The sequence below is a fragment of the Chelmon rostratus genome, chromosome 1, assembly GCF_017976325.1.
Source record: "Chelmon rostratus isolate fCheRos1 chromosome 1, fCheRos1.pri, whole genome shotgun sequence".
Classification (NCBI taxonomy): Eukaryota; Metazoa; Chordata; class Actinopteri; order Chaetodontiformes; family Chaetodontidae; genus Chelmon; species Chelmon rostratus.
The window spans coordinates 5,374,046-5,388,467 of record NC_055658.1 but is presented as its reverse complement, the minus strand read 5'-3'; the positions used below and the strand labels follow the sequence as shown (position 1 = coordinate 5,388,467).

The following is a 14,422-nucleotide window of genomic DNA, read 5'->3' as shown; positions in this document are numbered from 1 at the left end:
TATCTACTTATTTAATATTGAACAATTTGGAGGCTCATAGCTGTCAGGCTCACTGACACTGACGAAATAAGATACGAGGGATACGATAAGATAAGGTAAGATAAGATAAGATAACTTTATTAATCCCCAGCCGGGGAAATTTGGGTATTACAGGCAGCAGGTGATAGCAGTTGGGAAAAAAATAGCAACAGAGATAGAGAAATTCAAAATGCAAAATAAAAGCTGACTGTATATATGTACATTTTATACAAGAGACTTTATAAAAGAAAAATATAGAAACATTTCCATAAAAATATACTGCCCAAAAACATTTTTTACACAAATTGCACATGGTGGATAAAGTGACTGAATGTGAGTAAATGCTGTCATTCATGCTATTGCACAGTAATAAATATATATATGTCACAGTAGAATACCAGTATGTACTGATAGGTAGAGTACTCAATGAGAGTGGAAAAAAGTAATATTGCAAGGTAATACATGTATGATAACAGTCTGGATATGGAAACCAGTTTTTGAAATGATGGTGATGGTGATTGGAGCTGCTATTGTCATCATAAGAACCTGAATTTAAGCCACCTGTTTAATTCAAACACAAACTCTTATGTGTTTATGGACACACCTGCAGCTTGTGACACAGTACATACATTCCATGGCTTTGTGTGTGTGTGTTACACATTGTGTTTTATCCATCAATAAGTTTACTGGCTGGGCACACAGGTGGCCTTTCTGCCAGGTGGCCAGCACATTATAAAGACAACAAAAAAGATTAGACTATGCTTGATCAGAATAGAATATAACAGAGCAGTATAGAACATAAAAGAAGAAAATCTCTCATTCCTATCTGTAACATATAATGTAAGGTCGCACAATCAATGAAGTAAAGAGGTACGATTCTACCATTCTTTGATGATAATGGAAGAAAGAAAATAAAAAATCAAAGCTATTCCAAAGACAATAGTAATAGATATTACTTTTGTACATGTACTACACATACTGCACATATAGGTCATTGTGTTGTGAGTAAGTAAAGTTTTCCTGTTGGGAGGTGGTAAAACTGTTTCAAAAATCACTCAGGATGGGGTCTGTTAGTGGGGGATTTCCCTGTGCTTGGTTGGTTTATGCCAAGACAGTTGAGATCACTGATATGCTGGCAGGTGTTGACTGACGTTAGCCTCTGGGGTTTGATCCTACCTGTGACAAACCATCAGAGATTGCTCACCTGGATGAAAAGAGACCAGTGAAGCAGAAAGGCTCACAGAAAGAGCCGGTGATGATCCTCAGTATGACTAACTGGCTGATAAAACACACACACATATTGAATATATACAATAGGGATGGGGATTTCCAAGGTGCTAAAAACTGCTGCTGTTTGCCTCCATCCCAGGTTGAACTGCTTGAGAATTTCAAGCTTCTTTGTTTTCATATGTACAATCTTATATCAAAGTACATCTAAAACTAGCAGAGAAACAACTGAGGCTCATATATAGACCAGAACTTTGATGAAGCTTTACTAGTGACCGCTGTGTGTGTTCAGTGATTATGGCACCTCGTCCCCTGTAATGACCTCAGGCCACAGAGATTAGTGAACGTTTTGGACACACTGCCCTGCAATACCAAGCAACAGTGGGTGAAATGCCAAAAAATGTCTTCAGAGTATATCTTCTGGTCTCGATTGCTTCAGACTGCATGCGTCATGTTTTGGGTTGAATGCATGAAACCTTTATCACACCATGGCCCTCTCTCTCACCCTCTTTAAGAGCGTACTCTTTTTGTGACTCCTCAATGAATGAGAAATGCCAAAACATGACTTATTATTAGGATATTATTATTATATATGGAAGTAGCTACCGTCTTTCCCTTCGATGGGATCCATTCGTAGGGGTTTCGTTACATAGACATGTCTCTCCACAGTTTCCATCACAAAGAGAGGGAGTGTATGACAGGGACTGCCTGAGGAACTAAGATCATTCTCTGCTGTCCTATTAACCCATCTGCAGTGATGACAGGTGCTTCCTTCTCACCTGGGCACATCCTGACTACTACAGATGTATTTATTTATTTTTATTTTCCAAAGCATGACTACCTTATTTCTAATGGGAATTTCAAAGTGATAGATTTTCATATATGTAAATGGTGCAGTTGTTTAATACTGCTTACAGACATGGTAAAGAATGGAACAGACATTGAATGGATGCCTTTGCAGACTTACAGTGTGACGATTGTTTGTGCTGTTATGTGCTTGTGCACGTGTGCTTGTGTGTGTGCCTGAAGGAAATAAACAGCATTCCCATACTAGCTACTGAACTGAGTTTGTAGCTTTGTTTATCACAAATGACGGGTGGTTTTAAGTCTCATATCTTATCGGCACTTTCCTGTTATATTCTGATTGTGCGTGTTTGTGTGTGTGTGTGTGTGTAAGCGCGTGCGCGTGATATGGTCGATCACCTTGCTGTGGTGGAGCTATAAAACACAGGGGGGAGGGTCACGTTTGCTGGCGTCCGAGGCTCTTTCTCTGCTCCCTCCCCACTCCCACCTCCATCCGTCCGGTTGATAAGAGCATTGTAGTGGTCAGCACTATCAAGTCAGCCACAGAAAGACAAGACAACACCGGAAATAGAATGGCTTCAAAATAAAAGACAAAGTAATCGCACGGGAAGAAACATCTTACTATTTTTATTAAAGGCATGTAGTTCGCAGTGACATAATCTCTTGCTGCCTCTGCCAAATGATATCACATTGATCAAATACGTTAATATATTTGTTCCATGAGCTCACGTGAGCATTTAACTGTTACGAGTTTTTAACTGTTAATAGGACAATGTTTGAGAAGAAAAACTGCCATAGGGCTTTCATGGGAGAAAATAAACTTAATGTATTAGTTTAGCATAAATTCCGCCTTATGTCTTGACTTCATTTGCATTAACATCAGACCAAGTCAGACTAGTTACTTTTTATTTTGAAAGTCATGACAGGAACACCTCGTTGTCGTGCTGTCAAACTTGACGATGGCATCTCCACGTTAGGTACCGAAACACCACGAGCAGCGAACCACTGTCCGTCCTGCGCCGGTAGGGAGACAACACAGCCGCTGACCCGGGACACGACTAACATCAACTAGCTAAGTACCGGCGTCCGAAATTACTTCCTCTGGGGGAAGGGAAAAACTGCCGAGGGCAAAGAAACCGTCAGATATATAAATATATTTTTTACAAGAGAGGTAACGATCTAAAACATCCATGTTCGCGCACAGCTGCGATTTGATGCTAACGTTATGCTGGAGGAGTCAAGTGCGTTGAACTTTGGGCTCATCGTTTGGTTGTTGTTTCACAGTTGAAAAGTTTCTCGGGGTCAAATTAACGGCGCTTCAGTAGGCATTGTCACGAGAGGACGTTGCTGACCTACCGAAGTTGAACATGTTAGCAGTGTTTGATTTACTGAGGCATTTCTGCGGCAGACCCACTTTGCTGATAGTGGGCACGGCTGGAGACGTTGTGGCTCTTCTGTGAAGTGCGCTTCCAAGGTTACTAATTAGGCCACTTTGATGGTGATTAAATGCGACGTGCACTCTCGTGGGCAGCTCCTGCTACAGACAACAGAGCACAGTGCGTAAGGAAAGGTGCGGCGGCCTGCCTGTGGAGCAAAACTTGAAGAAGAAAGCTGAATGGACTCACAAGCTCACATATGAGTGAACAACTCACCGGCGTTTATGGGGGGTCCACTTGTAATACGGCTCTGAATGTAAATCTGGAATGGAGATCTTTTCCAGGATGCAAGCGCACTGTTGAAGACTGTCTTGCTAGGGAATAGTTCACTACAGTGTTTTTTATTAGGGCTTTAACCGCCTAAACTAACAGCAAACCGACTAAAAACTCGTACACGTCGTTATTAGACCGTCGAGACTGCACCACGACGAACGCAGACTGAGTCGCCTCGCGCCCGAACCATGGCCTCCAGCTCGCGGAACAGCTGCTTCTGGTTGCTCTGGAGACGGACCCTCCTCGCGCTGTCCATGTGTGCGCTTGGGGCTGGTGGAGCGGAGGATGACGGCGCCTTCAACGCAGAGGTAAACACACAGCAGCATTAGCACTGACAAGGCCGACTAAATCATATTCGAAACCAGAGGCAGCAGGGGTTAGAGACGACGCTAAATGATAAATAAATTTCGCACTGCACATTTTTTTGCCTCCACAAAAAACAAAACAAAACAAAACAAAAAAGCAGGGATTTACTATTGCATCAGAAAGAGTACAATTTCACATATTCTTTGCTCAAGTCAGATAAAATCAAAATAAACACATCAATGCTGCTATTGAAGTGTTATTCCTCTGCTAAGCAATATACAGTAACATTTCTTTGTAAAAAGTTCATGGGTTGTTTATATATAGTTAATAGATGAGTGATTATTTTTGTGTACCTCATTTTAATCAGCTGACATTAGTGCATGATATTCACTGGTGTGATAGCTTCACACAGGACTATCAGCACAACATCTGGTATATGTTAGGCCTACTCATATCAATTACATTATTAGTGTATCACCTCAGTATAATACCCTAAACACACTCCTAATCCATGTGGTTATTTCCATTAGAAAGGTATTTTGAGGTGCAGGTGTACAAAAATTAAACTAAGAATTTAGGAAGACTGTTCATGTGTTGATTGACAGAGACTGACAGACAGACAGACAGACAGACAGACAGACCACCCGGTCATTAGAGGTGAGCTTGCATTACCACACTCAGTGACCAGAGGTTCAGGTTGTTAGTCAGGTTACAACATATTCTGAGGGGTATTAACATAGCTGTGCTCTGTGTGTGTGTGTGTGTGTCTGAGAGTCTGTACTAATGTATCTTAACGAGACAAGAGACAGATGCTTTACAAACTGTGTGAACAGATGAGAAATTTCTAAGCACTTGTTGCTAAATGTGTGTGTGTTTGTGTGTGTGTCAGCTGAAATAGTTGCAATTGCGTTACCCATGTTTTCTGTTTAAAAATTGGAATGATCCATACAAGCATAGGTCTCTTGAAAACCTGCATATTTAAAGCTAGTGAGTGTTTTATTATCCTAAGCAGGCACACTGCTGTTTGCATTTAAGGTTAAATTATAAAACAGCGCGAGAGTTTCAGGACTTTATTTTTACTTTGGGCCATTTTCATAACATTTACTATATGGGGATATGCTAAATGTCCAGCGCACTGAAAAACAGCAGTGCTCTCTTGCAAATATGGCAAAAAGTGGAGGCTTGCATCTGTTAGATTTAAGTGTTACTTGAGGACTTTAAGAAGTCATGCTGTTTGTTTGTTAATTCTAATCTCCATGAACTACCTTGACCGGCTTTTATGAAGTCACTGATGGCCATACCATGTCTTTGTGGCTGATGAATGCTGTGTCTGAGAAGAACATCTGTTTTCATTCAGCAACAGCTATAACACGGGTTATAGAAATTTCAGTGGTGAGGAGGTGGCAAAACACATATAGTGTAGTCCACTGTTTCAAATAAAGGATAGATAAGAGAGGCTCAACATAATCAATATATATATATAGATACAGTTCAGTAACCAATACCTTGTTTTGTTTGTTTCAAAGCAGCTAATAGCTGTAAAATAAACCAGACTATGGCCTAGTCCACATGTACATGGGAATTTTTAAAATCCTCTGTTCTGTCTGAAAATCTTGTCCACACAAGTCATTTACAAAATGCCAAACCAACAGGCGACAATATAACCTTAGCCCTAATGCCACATTGGCCAATCAGAGGTCTAAAAAAAGCTATAGCCTGTAGGCCACCTGCAACTAGAGGTCTGACCAGGTGTCGCCCAAAACCGGTGGCACTGGCGGTGGGGTGGGAGTGCTGGAATATGTAGCAGTGACACTTGTTTTACGCATTAACATTAAACACACTGATGAGAAACTTCTCAAGACGAGACTTCTCGTCCCCTCCTGACACTACAGACACTGCAGACACACAGCAGCTGACAGGAAGAGGAGGTCGTATTATTCAGAGAAATATTATCTGTTTCTGCATGAATAAATTAGTTAATGCTATTTATAAAAAGGAAGCTAAAACACAACAGGAATGCTGAGCTTTCCAGTTTCATCGAGAGTCATTAGTAGCACCATCAAGCACATAATGTTTAGGGAAGTAGCTACACAAATGTATGTACACGTATGTACACAAGGGACAACCACGTGCCGCATACCGCCATGAGAAACTGAGTGCAATTAGCTGATAATCAGCCATCATCAGTAATCAATACCAACATGCATTATTAGATTGCACACCATTAACCAAACCAATAATTAGCTGTCACCTAGTGTTTCACATAAAAAAACATACAAAAAAAATACACATACAGTACTTAAATAAAATTAAGGCTCCCTGCACTACAGGGAAAATATCACGCCAAACTCACTTTAAGAAATATGATATATTAACAAAAAGCACACATTTCTTTAGAAACACAAGATAAAAAGCATCTGTAGAATCCAGAAAGATAAACATTACTTCCATACAAACTTTTACAGAACACCTACCAGAGCAGTTTACGCCATCCTTTAAGATTTTAACGCAAGACACATGGTTCACTGAATATTACTGAATGCCGTATACAGATAAGTGGCAAGGCAGATTGCACAGTGACTTAATAAACTCTATGTATGTTCACAGGCAGCTAATGCTGTGCAGCAATGCTTGAGTTTGTTCATTTGCTGTATCGCATGTAGTTTTAAATTAGGAAATCTGCAACTTTATTTTAAAGGCACAACGGCCAGTTGAAGACAGGGCCATGTGGTAGAAGAGGCATTGTGGCCACACCCCAGGGCATCTACAGCACTGACCATTTTGCTGTGGTAAAATTCCTACCCTGGCACCAGCGCTTCTGCCAAAATTACCTTATCAAAGGAGATAACGTGGCACACTCTGTCGTCACAAGCCAGAAACTCTGTTTTTCATGTCAACATTGCAAATGTAGTCTCTGAATATTTTCACCCTGGAAGGAGTTTTCCAAAAGGTCCGTTTCAGTGATCTAAAACTGTTTTTGTGTGTAGACAAAAGGCCAAAATGCATAGAAAAATAGATCCTGATCCCTTCTCTTCAGATGTGGTTCAGTCCATGTGTTAAGCAGTTGGTCTGAGACCTCAACTCCTACTCTGTCTGGACAAAAAGGATGAAGTGGGAGGGGAGAAGAATGAATAGAAAGGGATTAGGAGTGTGACAAGAATCTGAGAAATATTGATTGAAAATGGTAAATGTCGCAGCAACGGCCAAGAGAAACCTGGTGTGGAGTTATTCATGTAAGGGGGACAAAGATGGAGAAAGCTGATGGGATGGTAGCGGTCAGTCTCAGCTGTGCAGCATGTGATGGCTGAATGTGACAGCTGTTTTCTAACTGGGACACACACACACACACACACACACACACTGTGCACAGGCATGCTGGGGCCGGGACTCCAAGGCATCTTAGGAAATACAATGGACCCCCTTGTCTGAAGAGAGAGAGCTGTGAGAGAAAACGTGTGAATAGGAGAGAAAGAGGATGAGAGAGCAGCGAAGGAATCATGAGCACAACAAGACAGGCTGTACAGAGAGAATGCAAAAAGTGTGCAACAGCAAGTTCTACCCAAGACAGAGTGACGGTAGCAGGGAGAGGCGAAATAAGTGACTAATTTCAGCACATAACTAAACAACTTCCTCAATCCACATCCTCCTTGTATCTATTTAATCTGCAGCATGCCATCTCTTCACATTCCAGCCACTTCCCCCCCTCTCCACTGTGATTGGCTATCACCATGTCCACCAAGAATCACATTGTTTAAGAGGCAGGGGAATGCCATTAGATGGGAACTATCTCTTCACGTGCATTCATATGTTTTTGGGTATGCTCTGTATTTCGTGAAATCTTGCGTTTGTGTCCTTGCATGCATCTGTCCGTATGTGTGCGTTATTAATTTGCAGGACAGGAAATGGCTGTTTGCCTCTCTAACTCCACATGTGCTTCATTGAAACTGAGCACATTAAAGAGGCCATACTGTGCTAAATTTTAGGTTCAAACTTTTATTTTAGGTGTCTACTAGAATTGGTTTGCATGCTTTATGCTAGTTGGATGCTTTTAGCTTCCAACTAGCTGCACTTCTGCTGTGACTATCACTGCAACAACCAGCTCCAGACTAACTTTTTCCACTACTAGCACTGGTGCTACCTACAGGAAATAGTCCGTGCACTTGCAAAAATGTTTTATTCTCCCCAAAAATTTGAATAAAAAATAAAGGTAATCTAATGAAGACGTGCTGGTTCTTGCAGCCAGCAACACAGAAATTGGCTGCTTTGTTCATAACATTAACCTTCAACATCTTTGTATAGCAATGGCAAAAAGCAAGGTGGGTGGGGCGGTCACCTAGGAGGATGGTCTGAGCTGCAGGTGGTGCCGTGTTACAGAGTGATGTAGACAAGTAATGACAGAAAAGGCTGGACTGCAGACAAGGCAGTTCCAGGCAGTTCAGAAGCAGTGTTTTCTGTGGGGGAGAATGGCTCCTTTTGGTGTTGACTGGGGTTTTGTAACTTTGCAGATATTTTACACGCACAACAAAGGTACATAACACACCAAAGGACAGAGAAAAACACAAAAAGCATCACATGGCCTCTTTAAATTCTCTTGCTCCTATCTGTCCGTGTCTCTGTCTTTCTCACCACTCCATTTACTTATCCATCCTCTTGGTAGGACTTTGGGGGGTAAGAGATGGCAGCAGACCAAGCCTCAGAATAAAAGCTCTGTTAGTATCTTGGCTGACATTGTGGGACACACACACACACACACACACACACACACACACACACACACACACACACACTCCTGGCAGGTTTTACAACTCCTTGTATATTGCTGGGTCTGGTTTTGGCAGGTAAGCTCAAGGACTCTTTGAAAGACCATTTAATTGACGAGGCCTAGAGTACATGCGCACGCACCCACCCACACACACATACACACACATACACAAGCACTCCCTTATTCCTTCTGTTGTCTAAGGCTTGTTTTGTATTCAGCGCAGCCGATGAGGGACGGTGAGTGGCCAGACTGAAGTACTTTACTGTTTTAGACGATGTGGGTGAGGGGTGGCAGGGGTTCATATGCCTCCATACATCTTCCCAACAGCACTGCGTCTCTGCCCTTGCACCCCCCTACAGGAAGGGATAGAGAAAGAGCGTGTAGAGATGACATCACATGCCTGGATATACACAGACATGCACCACAAAGACACACACTAGAGATTCATATTTTTCAGTGGTCATATTTCAAGCAACATTAAATGCAACAAGGACAGGTGTGTATAAACCTATGGGTTGCCAACCTGAACACTTCATTTAGTGATATTAACAATTATTGAAGCAAAAATACACCATTCATGCTAATCAACATTAGAATCAACACAATATAAGCTTTGCATGCACCTTGAACTGGAACAGTAGTCTGAAATGCCAAGATCAGTGATATTTGACATGTGGCAGTGATATAGACACATTTCACCATACTGTTGAGTATGTTTATCAATTACAGTAAGCTTTCAGCAGGGAATCCTGTTTCACAGGATTAAATCCTAACACACACCACAAAGATACAGACGTCAACAGACATGAAGGCATTGTCCTTTTCGCTCAGGTGCTATCACCGCAGCAATGACAACCATGTGGAGATGCTGATCAAAGAGGAGCAGGGAGGAAGTATACAAGACTTGGGTTTTTCTTTGCCTTACTTTTATTGGATTTCTGATGGGAGTTGCACTTTTACTCCACTGTTTCTCCCACAGTGCCTGTTGTGGTTAGACACCCGTTAGTGGGTACATTACAGCAAGTGGGTTGTTTTATGAACAGCATACATGAAACGACAATCAATACTGCTCGTTTCTAATCAGCTCTTGAAAGACTTTCTGTCTTTTGTGGCCATGTTTTTTGTCATTTATGAGATTCATTTATTTTCTTCAATCCATCTAGTAGAATCTAAGTGAGTGGAAATGGCATTTGCTTAAAAAACTTTTTGTTTGACATCTGATTACACATACAGCTGTTGTGATGAAATCAAACTCTTCGCCAAGGTGCTCTCTTAGTATCTGATACTGACCAGTTGGCCATTTACTAAAACCTTTCCCCAAACAGGGATTGTCCAATCATATCTTAGCAATTGGCAGGCCTGTCAAGCTTTGGATTCCTTCTGCATGTCAAATAGGCATATGTGTGGCTGAGCATTGAAGAGAAATACTCTGCATCTGCAGAGTTTGGCAGGTGCTGTCTTTTTACTTACTTTGAGATCAGTGGCTTGTGTTGAGTTATTGTTCACCTGATATACTGATGTTGTTTGTGGTGTTTTAGTTATCGTGTAACAGTGGAAACATGTATGCTGAAGTTATTTGAGATGAAATGAGCGTACTGTGAACTCTGCCACCTGTTTTCCTCGCCGTGACTGTTTGAGAGGGAGTGAGACAGAGAGGGAGAGAGAGTATTTACACAGTGTTTCAGGAAGTGTGTGTGTGTGTTTGAAGCTTTCTTATCTAAAGGCAGAGGTGGGTCAGGGTCACATTCAGTTCTGCCCCGTCCACATCTCTTCCTGGTCCCACACACACACGCACACACACACGCACGCACACACACGCACACACACTCACAGAGCTGATACTGACAGTACATCCACTGCCCGAAATAAGCGGATAAAGATGAGAAACAGAGAGGGAGTAACGGTAAAATCGTACTCTGAGTTCTTTTTACGGCCGTACACCTACAAAAGAAAATAATAGAGGTGAAAATAACAGGCAATTAAGGTCTCAACACTTTATTGATCCCTGGGGGAGAAATTAGGTGTTAAAGCATCCCAAGAAGAAAGAGGCCACATGCATTTGGTACAAAGGGGTAGAGAAAGCATCGTAATTAAGAATAATAAAAATGATGAAAACTACCTATAAATGGAAATTAAATTAAATATCTATACAGATACGAACTAGAAGAGTACATTCTTAAAGAAAGAAGAGTTGAATCTAACACAGTTATCCCTCCAAGTTGACGGCAAATATAACAAAAATGGATTTATTCATCTCGTATTGTGCCTAACTAGTCGGTCATAACATGCAGGTGTGGAAGTATTCTGCAGATGCTTTAGGTCAGCATGAGGCAGACTTTTCCACGGATGTCAGTTTTGGACCCGCATCAAAGGCCAAAATGTAACCTGCAACAGACAGGGTGCGTCTAGGTTTTAGCCTAGCTGATTGCAGGGAATGCCTTGCGCTATGTCTTAACACATCAGAAAACAGCAAATACTGCTGGAACGTTAAAAAAAAGAGAGGTCAGTAAAGTAGCCATCACCAAACCCCCAGGAGCATACAGTCATAAATTTGCAGAAAAAATATTAGGCTGAAGAGTCCAATAGTATGAGATTAGCTGCAGACAGATATACACACACACGCATGCACACACACATAGGCACCTTAACACACACACACACACACACACACACACACACACACACACACAACCAAACGCATGATCTCCTCCAGGCTTATGCCTGACTTGCGGAGATAAAATGCAGTTAGTTGAGAGCAAGCTGTACAACAACTGAAATAAAAATCTATATACAGTATAGTAGTGCACATAAGTATTCTTAATGTGCAATAATGAGGTTTGTGTGCAAGACTGACCCCCAACATGCAGGTGACAAAATGGAGTGCTATAATACAGCACGATATAACAAACCTTTACAGTTCATGTTGTGGCCATCTGTTGCTTCACAACAGCTACTATTAATGCAGGTTGTGGTCTGATCCACCTAATGGGGGACGGACAGAGGAGCTGTTTGCCTCTGTCATGTTTCCATAGAAGAGGTGTAGGATTTTATTCTCTCTTGTAGCACAGTAAATATTATGATTGAGGTATGTCAGGATAGTTAAAAGGAGACATGATTGAATCGTCTGAAGTCCCCAAATGACTGTATGCATAACGTATGATGCCTCAGTCCAACCCTCATCAGTTCAGAGATACAAGTGATTAGATCATAAACATTGAACAGGCATCGGTTAAAACCCACAGTGAGTGAAAATGGTGAAAACTGACCACAGATGTGTTTGGGGACGTGAAATACAGATGAAAGATGGTTTTGAAGGTCTGAGCTCCTCAGGCCAGGCGCTCCAGAGCCTGAGGGCTCAAATGCTCGCTGCGTTCGCCTGTGACCTCGCGATGTCCAGTGGATGGACTGTAAAGACGTGAGGTCTCAGGAGCAGAGTTACGAAGAATTTTATCTCACTGCAGTCACTGTATTTTTGAGTTACTCTGAGTGACTCACTGTAGATGTTTGAATTTGAAGAAATGTTTCAAGATATATTTTTTATGAATATGTTTTTGAAGAGAAGAGAGCCAGAACAAGCCAAACAAGACCAGTGGCTTGTTCAGCTGGAGGGCAGTAAACCGATTGCATCTTTCACTGAGACAACCAGTTCACTCATATAGATGAATTCACTTATACGGATCATTTGCTTTTATATTTAACAGTTGATAATTGTTTATTTTTCTTTAATGGCAACTGTAGTGATCTACTACCTTAACTGATCACAAAGGATGAAATGCCCTCAGGATCTGTCAGCCTCAGCTCAGTTGACAGTGACGGACGCATCAAGCAACATGCATTCACTTGCTGGTAATTATCACATTAGCATTGTAAGGATTGGTTTAATGGTAGAGGATGGAACAGTATCATTCTTCTTGTTGTTTTTTATGTTGAAGTTTGATATCACCAGCTGGGCTGGTATTTTTAACATCAGTACGTCTGCTTTGATAATAACAGTTCCTCTCATCAGAGGGTGATTCCAAAGAGGAGCACGGGTACACACACCTTTCAGTTACATCCAGTCAAATTGCAGCTGTGCGGATGGTGCAGGGCACTGAGGCAGAGGGTTAACAGAGTAACTCAGTAAAGGTCTGGGAGAAAATTTTTAATTAGTTTTTGTTAGACTGAGGGGACATTTTGTTTGCAAAGGACGCATGTACAGTAATAATAAACCCTTTTCTGGGTGGGTGTTTACCACCTTCACTAACCATCTGATGGAAAGTACATGCATGTGACCAGAGCACTTATTATATGCAGCATTTCTGTGTGTGCTGTATTTGTGTGTGTGGTGTGGAGACAGGCTGATAAGGGGACGTTTGTTTTTATGGCTGTAAAGGAGTGGGTAAGTAAATACAGATTACCAAGTCATATTAAAACATTGTGAAAGATGAGCAGAAACTTAAGACCTGCAATCTCACACACACACACACATGCTCACACAGCTACGCGATCAGACACACACCCTTCCACATTCCCCACCCCACCATGGTGAGTGCGTCCATGTGCAACTGAATCTATATCTCAGACAACCCAATATGCCGCTGCTTGCTTGTATGTGAGTGTGTGAGTGTGTGCGTGCGTGTGATATTAGGTTTCTACATAACAGGTGGGACAGACTTTGCGTCATCCGTGATTGGGTCAAGTATCACGTTTTCTCCCTCAAGTCTGTCATTAACCCCCACCCCCCAGCCCTCCCAGCTACATACTCCTACAATACAGTCAGATACAGACGGCCTCACAGTGTTCTCATTCAGGCCTGCCCTGCCTTCTCCCTTTCAAATGCAAAGCATTAAATGCAGCCCAGTGCACAGTTGAATGCACGTCAAAACAACAATTTTGCATTGTAATATCTTTTTGTTCAAGATCAAATAACAAATATGAGTAATTTTTCTCACAACGCCTGGGTACCAGTGCAAACTGTCATGTCTGAAGCTGAAGAGACAGTCGTCCATATGCTCATGAAGCAGCTGCTGCTGTTTCCATTATTTACATTTCCTTTCTCTTGTCATAATTCATCTTTTGAATGTCTTGCTTTGGCTGAGATTTGATCATGTCTGTGTCGAGTAAAGTGTCGAGGATTCAAGGCTAAATGTGAACATTAGTGTGTGTTTTGGGATAAATGTTTTATGTGTTTTAGGGTAAATCTTTATTTTGTTGTTGCTGTCAGTTGCAAGTGAGTCAGCACAGCATTATATGAATATATGCTACTTCTTTCTGTGTGCGTCTCCAGTCATGGCTGAGGATGTACGGTTACCTGCCCCAGGCCAGCAGACAGATGTCAACCATGAGATCAGCTCAAATCCTGTCCAACGCCGTCAGCGACATGCAGCGATTCTACGGCCTAGAGGTCACTGGACAGATGGACCCTCAAACCATCAGGTCAGCACAGAGTTTTTCATGTTTTTTGTGCACTTACACCAGCACACAAAACACTGTTCCTAAAGCCATTTGGGGTTCCAAATGATTGGAAGGATGGTTTGATACAGAATTTGGAAATGCAGACAGGATTTGCTGGTCCTATGCTCCCTAAAAATGGAGCATGGTTTACTTTTCTCAGTAT

At 41.8% G+C, this 14,422-nt stretch overlaps 1 protein-coding gene across 1 annotated transcript in view; it reads left to right on the top strand.

Moving 5' to 3' along the window:
* The first annotated feature begins 3,078 nt into the window (after nt 1–3,078).
* Nucleotides 3,079–14,422, top strand: part of mmp15b (matrix metallopeptidase 15b) — a 32,260-nt gene continuing 20,916 nt past the window's right edge. Inside the window, exons 1-2 of the mRNA XM_041958079.1 lie at nt 3,079–4,066; nt 14,093–14,241. Coding sequence (XP_041814013.1) covers nt 3,947–4,066; nt 14,093–14,241 — 269 coding nt within the window. The 5' untranslated portion in view covers nt 3,079–3,946. The remainder of the gene's footprint in view (nt 4,067–14,092; nt 14,242–14,422) is intronic.